General features: G+C 43.8%; 1 protein-coding gene across 1 annotated transcript; it reads left to right on the top strand.

Moving 5' to 3' along the window:
• RPL10A (ribosomal protein L10a) lies at nucleotides 1-7,009 on the top strand. Its single transcript, XM_083445936.1, has 6 exons — nucleotides 1-206; nucleotides 2,270-2,341; nucleotides 3,699-3,779; nucleotides 4,188-4,336; nucleotides 5,566-5,738; nucleotides 6,809-7,009. The coding sequence occupies exons 1-6, from the start codon at nucleotides 202-204 to the stop codon at nucleotides 6,977-6,979; spliced, it is 651 nt and encodes a 216-aa protein (XP_083302062.1). The 5' UTR covers nucleotides 1-201; the 3' UTR covers nucleotides 6,980-7,009.
• The last annotated feature ends 1,490 nt before the right edge of the window (nucleotides 7,010-8,499 follow it).

Raw genomic sequence — 8,499 nt, 5'->3', positions numbered from 1 at the left:
AGTGAGCGCAAAAACCCAGCCTGTTCCGTACAGAAACTCCACTCGCCCCGAGCCCACTCCCTCCTTCCCCCAGTCCCCAAATGGCCGCGGAAGGCGAAGTCACGCGGTTAAACCAGGCGCGCGTCTCGCGAGACTTCCTGGGCTAGTTCTGGCGGAAACGGAAGGAGGCGTGTCCTTTCCCTCTACGAGCGAGACGGCAAGATGAGGTGAGTCTGGGTGCTGTTTCGGGCCTTTGGGTTATCCGTCGCCATCCGCGCTTTCAGGGCTGTGTTCGAAGGGCCGCCATGAGGCGGAGGTGGAAGGTGCTTCAGCGGGGCGAATATCGAGGAGGATGGGCTCTGGCACGAGAGGCGTTCGCGTAGGAGAGGCTCGCAGGGATTCATGGCTGCCTTCGACGTGGCACCGTTTCGGCTCCTGTCAGAAAGTTAGAAGGGTTGTTTTTAGAGCCCGTAGCTACTCCTACAGGCTGTCAGATCCAAGCAACACAGGGAGTCTCGACCTCTGAAATGCCCTGAGGCTGAGGGTTGTAGGGCCGGCTTCCCTTCCAGGGCCTCGATGTTGGAAAGAGGGCCCATCCTGCCAGAGTCCCTGAAAAAGGCCTGTGTCCGATGCGCTAACTTTTATTCCCCAAACCCTGGATAAGGGGTGCGGAGTGTGTATAGACACACATATTGTAATACCAGCCTGTGTTGTAATATGGGACACATGTGGTGTCACATGTTCACATTCACTTAGGAGAAGGGAAATAATAAACCCCAACGTCACATAAACGCATAGAGTACATGGATATGCACGTGTACAACATAGGGTGTGGACTTCGGGGGGGGGGGAAAGGTTTTCTTATGCCGGTTACCCTAATTTGTGTATCTTGTGATGTTCAGGAGTGATCTAGTTTAGCAGGTTTATTTGAATTGTATTTTAGCAAATGAAACTAGTTTTTTAAGAGGCTTCATTATTAGCAACTGGGAGGAATGTACAAATTTGCGAAGCCATTTATGAATCCACTCATGAATATACAAAATCGCCTTTTTCTGAAAATATTCTGCCCCCAATAACTTGCTTTTGTCACTTGTTGCCTTCTGCATTTAGTCATTGCTGCTGGCACCCATTTCTGGCCAGGGAGTATGTGTGCCAGGTTCAAATGTCACATTGGTCCTAAAGCATTAACTGTAAAAGTCAAATCTACGTCAAGAGTGCATACTGATTTACACATTGTTTTTCATTTCCCTTTCAACTGTTGGTAGAACAGTTGGTGCATTACAGTAACAGTAGTATGCACCCATACCACCATTCACATGTTTAAAACTTGCTCTAGATTAGGCTGGGCCTGTATGTGGCCCAGCAGTTTTTGATAGGAAATGTTAGGGATGTGAGATTAAAGGAAGTGCTACATCAGAAAGGCAAATGTAACACTTTCTTTCTTGAGTATAAAGCAGTCCTAAAGCTTGATATGAACCCCAGCTCTGCAGCCTAGTGGTTGAGAAAATTATACAGTACTTCCAAATACTTTGCCATTTCTGTCTTTATGGCAGCCAGGAGGGGGAGGGGATCATGCCTCAAGTGAAAATGGTAAAGGTACTGAAGTCTGTTCTTAGTCTTGGCACAGCTTTGAATACTTAGGTATTCAAGTCCTCTTATTCGTAATGTGTTAGCCATCCTCTGTTTGTGGTTCAAGTGATTAAGTCTATGGGTTTATTAACTGGGAACACCTTGTTTCAAGTAATTTCTGCTTTGCCAGACTCAATGATTCAGGCAACATTTCCTGTGTCCAACTTAGGCTAATGAGTGGCAAAATCTAGAATAGAACTAAGTGATTATTGCAGATAGGTTGATATTAAACAGTGAGCACGCCAGAATGGGCACCCCCAAATTTCACAATTGCTGGGGGAAATGGTTTTCAAATTAACTCCCCTCTATGAGCAACGGTCAGGGTGATGGGAGTTGTGGTCCAACATCTAGATCAGGGGTTGGCAACTTGCGGCCCATGGGCCGGATGTGGCCCATGACCATTTTACCAGCCCACGAGCCGCCACCCACTGGGTGAGTCCCGTCCCCCCACTGTGCTAAACAGGTTCAGCACAGGGACCGAGCACAGCACCGGTAATCACTTCTGTGCAGGCGCGATTTCTGGCGTTTCATCCACAGGAGTGATCCGGCCCATGGCTGGTAAGCCTTGCCGACCCCTGATTTAGATGGCCACAGGTTTCCTATTGCCCTAGCCTAAATAAGCATGTGCAACATGGTTATTTTTTTTTTCTTTATTCTGCAGCAAAGTCTCCCGTGACACGCTCTACGAAGCCGTGAAGGAAGTCCTTCAAGGGAGTCAGGCGAAGACACGCAAGTAAGAAGTTTCCTGCACCTTCTTGTTCTGTGCACCACATCAAAAATATTTCTGTCTCTGAGAGCCCAAGCAAGAAAGTGGAGATTTAAAAAGAACTTAGGTTGCAGAGGTTGCATTCTGGCGCGCACACACACACACACACACACCCTTCTCAGCAGTAAATCCACAACTTCTATGGTTATGCAGAGGGGTCCCATTGAAATTCATGGGCCTAAGTTAGCCATGTTTCCAAACTAGGGAATATGGTGGGATGCTTTCTGCGCCTTTGGCAGAGAGGGCAATGCAACGTTTAGCAGATAGCTTGTACAATGGTCCTTTATTCCCTTTCTGTTAACTGAGGAGTGAAAATATGTCCCAAGAGCATATGGCTTGGAAGTGCTGCAGCTGCTAGCATTCGGTTGGCAGCATTGTTGAATCTTGTTTGCATTAAAACTGGAAGGTGCTTCCCTTTGTCTTCTTGACAGTGTGAATAGAGGCTTGCAGCTGTCCAAGCACATCAGTTGTCCACTTTTCCTTTGTGAATCAAGGGGAAAGACACTTGAATAGCATGGAGTTTGAGTAGCTGTTGAAATTTAGGGGAAGCAACACAAGCTGCTCCCTCAAGGAACAACTGCAGCAACTTTGCCTATAAATTGAGAAGGAGGGGTTGGTAATGCATAACAGGATGATCATCCATCCCTTGGGACTCTATAATCAGTTACAGAAGTTGTATTTGTTAAATTTATAAGGACTAGAAACATTTGTTTATTTTGTATGTGTTCATGCATATCAGTGGATCATACTATGAACAGCCACTCTTTAAATTTCTGTGGTTTGCACTGTCTTAGTTTGTTTAGTTTTTGTAAATAATTGTAAACTACACTTTCATAAGAACTATCATAAGGTAGTGTAGAACATGAAACAAAATGTTACAATAATAACATCAGTAATAGCATGCCTAGAAAATGTTTTTTTTAAAAAAAAAATTCACAGGCCCGATTAAGGTGTACAGTTTTTAAAAGATTCCTGGCTCATGCACCTTCCAAGAGCAGTAGATTATTCCTTGGGTGGGAGCAAAAGAGAACAGGATTGCTGTCTTCGCTTTTTCCACTGGCAGGAAAATGCAGCTAAAAACATACCCTAATGCTATAGCTGTACTGCTGGGTGAATCCAGGAGCAGGAATAAACAGTGCTGAATAATTGAGTAATCAACATGACATCGTTTTACAGGAGCTTCTTGGTGATATATACATGTGATTGAGCTGCAGAAGTTAGGAGAACATAAGTATCTTGCCCACCCACTTCTCAAATAGTACTTGGGTGTACAGCTTAATTCATCCGTTGCCTAAGTGGTTTCTTTCTTTTCCTGTTTCTTTAGGTTCTTGGAGACTGTGGAGTTGCAGATCAGTCTGAAAAACTATGACCCACAAAAGGACAAGCGTTTTTCTGGCACTGTCAGGTTTGGCACTGTTCCTGTACCACCCAGCCTTCAGCCTGCACCCCTCTCCCTGTTACTTCAAGGCTATTAATTCAGCCTACCTACCCTGCAGCATGTTGACTGAAAAGTACATGGCAGCTGGGTGCAATGCTGAATTGCCCGGGTAGTTCAGATCCCCCTGCTGCAAAGTAGGTGTGGCTGGACGGACCCCTACCCTGGGTCTTAAAACATGAGGGAAGGTGTGGTGAAGCTCTTCTGCTGATCCCACCGATCACTTTATGAAGCCAGATTAGACGCTGGTGGGCGAAGACGTTCTAGCTGGCTGCGGTAAGGCTTTTCAGCCATTGTGCAGTGCATCCCTTTAGCGTTTCATATCACTGGCAGTTGTGAGGTGGCTAGCGGTGATTCTTCCTTTTCCTCTTCCACCAGGCTCAAGTCTGCTCCACGGCCTAAATTCTCAATCTGTGTATTGGGGGACCAGCAGCACTGTGATGAGGCCAAAGCTGTTGACATCCCTCACATGGACATAGAGGCTCTGAAGAAGCTTAATAAGAACAAGAAGCTTGTAAAGAAACTAGGTGAGCAAAATTGGAAAAGGGCATCTGAAGTACCAAGGATATTGTACAACATCAGCAAATAAGAATTAGCATGTTGGACATAACGGTCAAAGTTTCCTTTTTTTCAAGAGAAATTCCCTTATTCCGAATAGGATTCCTCGCAAGAAAAGGGAAAAGTTGACAGCTATGATGTAGGAGTAGCTAAATATAAGGCAGGGTTAAGATATCCTTGGTCTTTCAAGCAGAAAATGCCTTAATTGCACCTAGGCAAAAACCTTCCCCCACCTGTCATAGAGTTGGAAAGGTACCCCAAGGATCATCTAGTCCAACCCTCTGCAATGCAGGAATATGCAGCTGTCCCCTACGGGGATCAACCCTGCAACCTTGGCACTATCAGTGCTGTGCTCTAACCAACTGAACTATCTGCATATTCTGGCTACCATCAGAGAGTGTCTTTTTTATCCAGTGCTGTCAATACACAGAAAAATTTCCACTTGTGCAGTGTTGCTGCCGCCACACACCTCCATAGTCTGCTCCAGGCGGTTGGGAGAATTGTGGAACAGAATTTGGAATTGTGCTGGGTAAGGAGAGGATGCTGAAATCTTGTGTGAACAAAAATCTGCCAAGCAACGTTGGATTTTTTTGTTTGGTAGTGCTCGCTGTCAAAAGTGGGGAAACGTTGATAAGAGTGGGAGAAACAAACCATGATCACTGTCTCCCACATAACATTAAAGCCAGCCACTCTATGCCTTGTTTTCGTAGAAAAGGAGGAGCAAAGCTGAGATAGTTCAAGCTCTGTGCACATGCCAACTTGCCTTACCACAGTTTGCAGCTAGCATTATGTGCAGACATGGCTGCTATGTTGCGGTAATTTGTGATTTCTGAGCATCTTATCTAACTGGTGCAGCAAAAATGCTCAGAAGTCTTGTTGTGCAAACAAAACTCCTTACATAAGCCTTTGGGTTGAAGGTTTTTTTTTCCATGATCTGTAAATTAAATTTTGTCATACAGTTGAAAATGACCTAAAGAATATGGAACCCAAACTGCTTCTCTTGGGATCCTGTTGGATATGGTTAGGTTAGTTCTCGTTTTCATTTCAGGTTTTATTTAACCTCTGGTTTGAATTTCCCTTAAAAAGTAGGTGTATACAAGGAAAGTATCTCATTGGTGGTTTTTGAAGATGTCTGCTTTGCAAGCTTTTGAGGTGGGCCTCAGATGGTCTTGATGCTCATCCTTCTGTTTTTTTACAGCCAAGAAGTATGATGCTTTCCTGGCCTCCGAGTCCCTGATCAAGCAGATTCCTCGAATCCTGGGGCCAGGACTGAACAAAGCTGGCAAGTTTCCTTCTCTCCTCACTCACAATGAGAACATGGTGGCAAAGATTGATGAGGTCAAATCCACAATAAAGTTTCAAATGAAAAAGGTAATTTTCTTTTAATTGCGCAAGTATTTCCATTTTCTGATGTAGTACTAAAGCTAAAGAAATTGATAGTCATCTTTACTTGACTGAATTTGGTTGCATTTGCCTGGGTAAGGTTTATTTACAGATACACAAATCTAGCTTATGAATGGCTGAATTTAGAGTACTATTGTACTCCTATAAGGCCCACAAAAAGTCTCTGTTAATACCCCTTCAAAAATCCACAATACAGAAGGAGACTTCTTCCATCTCAGTTCCTGATTGCACTGGCTCAGTCTCTCTTGTTGTTAATTAATTAGAGCCCTTCTCTCAAAAGATCTCAGAGCAGTTCACAAAATAGCACCCTTCCTTAAAGTGGTGAAAAATAACTTGTCTCTGTCATCAAATTCAGTGGTAGCTGATGCAGGTTCCTTTTCCTGCTCAGTGGGGCAGGTGATTGGTGGTAGTTTTGCCTTTTTCATTTTGTGAGCTTATTCTGCTCTTTTAGATGTAGCAACCATTTTGTGTTGTGTTATGCCCTTGTGGCAGCCATTTTGTGACTGGCCCACAGTGTTCTCTAGAGTTTATTCCCTAGTAACTATTTAGGAATTCATGCTGTGTGAGCCATTGTAGTTTGCTGTGTAACAGAACAGGATAAGTACAGTGGTACCTTGGTTCTCGACTTAACCCGTTCCGGGAGTCTGTTTGACTCCCGAAGTGGTTCGAAAACCAAGGCACGGCTTCTGATTGGCTGAACAAGCTTCCTGCATTCAATCGGAAGCCGCGTCGGATGTTCAGGTTCCAAAAAGCATTCGCAAACCAGAATACTCACTTCTGGGTTTGCGGGGTTTGTGTGCAGATTTGTTCGGGAGCCAAGCCATTTTAGTACCAAGGTACCACTGTATTGGGACGACCCATCTCTCCCCCCCCCCCCCAATATTCTGCTCACTTGGGTGAGGCCTTGCTGTAAGACTTGCGACATTTGGGATAACAACTTGAATGGGTTTTTTGTATGCTTGTGTTTTCCCAAACCCTAACCACTTTTATCTTATTGAGACAACTGAATGAGTAAATACTTTATTGTGTCCTCTCAGGTGCTCTGTCTGGCTGTGGCTGTTGGGCATGTGAAGATGACTGAGGATGAGTTAGTCTACAACATTCATCTGGCCATCAACTTCTTGGTCTCTTTGCTGAAGAAAAATTGGCAGAATGTGCGGGCCTTGTACATCAAGAGTACCATGGGGAAACCCCAGCGCCTTTACTGATGAAAATATAAATATTTTTGACTACCTTAACATGTGTGGATTTTGGCTTTATAAAAGTCCTAGTACCTGGAATCTCTGAATACTTTTTCAGTTTAAGCAGATTCCCCTGAATTGTCTTTTTCTGTTAAGCAGATTCCCCTGCATGCTAACAGTGTTGGGAATGCACAGAACACTTTAAAAGGCCAAGGACTGGTAGCACACAGGTCCTTTCCAGCATGAAAAATGCCAAGGGGTTTGGAGATAGAGCAATTGTTACTTATTTGATTTATATACTGCCCTTACAAGATCTCAGGGTGGTTCACAGGATAAAAATGCAATGCAAAAGCACAAATAGTTAAAACTAAAACAACAAAATAAGGACACCCCCTGAAAAAAATAACTCATTTAAAAGGCTGTAGAATGAGAAGAGGAACATTTTTGTCTGGCACCTAAAGATACATAATGAAGGCATCAGACAAACGTCCCTGGGGATAGTGTTTCAGGAAGCTGCTGCATAGAAGGCCCATTCTTGGGTTGCCACCCTCCATGCCTCTGTACTGTGGAGGAGGCACACAAAGAAGGACCTTGTATGATGAATGCATGGTCTGGGTCGATTTATATGGGTGGAGGTGGTCCTTGAGGTATTTAGGTTCTGTGCCATTGGGAGGCTGAGGGTGGGAAAGGAAGCTGCCCTATACAAAGATAGCCCATCTAGCTCAGTAATATATTTACTGATTGGCAGTGGCGCCAGGATTTCAGAGGATGGAGAATGTTCTCCTTTCAAGAATAGGAAAGATGGGGATAGGATGTCCTATAGTTTGTTACTTCCCAGTAGCCAAACTCACCTGAGCTGCTGAAGGCACCCAATTTTGTGGGCTGAAGCTTTTCTGCCCACACTATGGAGCATAGAGTACCATATTTTTCTGTCTATAAGATGCCCCCTATTTTGGGGGACTCAGATAATGGGAGGAGATGGCCCAGTGTATAAGACTTCCCCTAATTTTTTGACATTTTTTAGGGCAAATGTCTTGTACTTGGAAAAATTTAGTTTCATCTTGCCATGATCAGTATGATGTACTTGCAACTTACTCCTAAAATTTGGTTTCCAGATTCCTAATCGTCTTGGTTGCTTTCTTGTGGACACACTCCAATTGCTCAATGTCCTTAAAATGTTTCCAGAAGAGGACATGCAGCCTGACCAGTGCAGAATAGAATGGAAATAGTATACTAGTGATCTGGACAGTAGGTGATAACCAGCTAAGTTATACTCTTGAGCAGACCCATTGAAATAAACTTACTTGTTAATGGGTCTACTCTTTTAACTTTGAATATTTTATTTACAGTATTTTTAGCCTCTTCATTTGAGTATTTTCAGTTTCAGAACGGAACAAAGTAATAATGGGGACGGGGGGGGATACAAAAATTACAAAATCATACTGACTGGTCCAATAAACTAACTTGTCATAAGATGAGCAAAACTACAATGACAAAAATTAAAATTTATACTCTTTCTAAATAGGTAAAAAGCAAATTCAGGACAT

Source organism: Podarcis tiliguerta, assembly GCF_965153285.1.
Source record: "Podarcis tiliguerta genome assembly, chromosome: 6".
NCBI lineage: Eukaryota > Metazoa > Chordata > Lepidosauria > Squamata > Lacertidae > Podarcis > Podarcis tiliguerta.
Note: the sequence above shows the minus strand (reverse complement) of the source record. Positions and strands in the feature narration are given on the sequence as shown.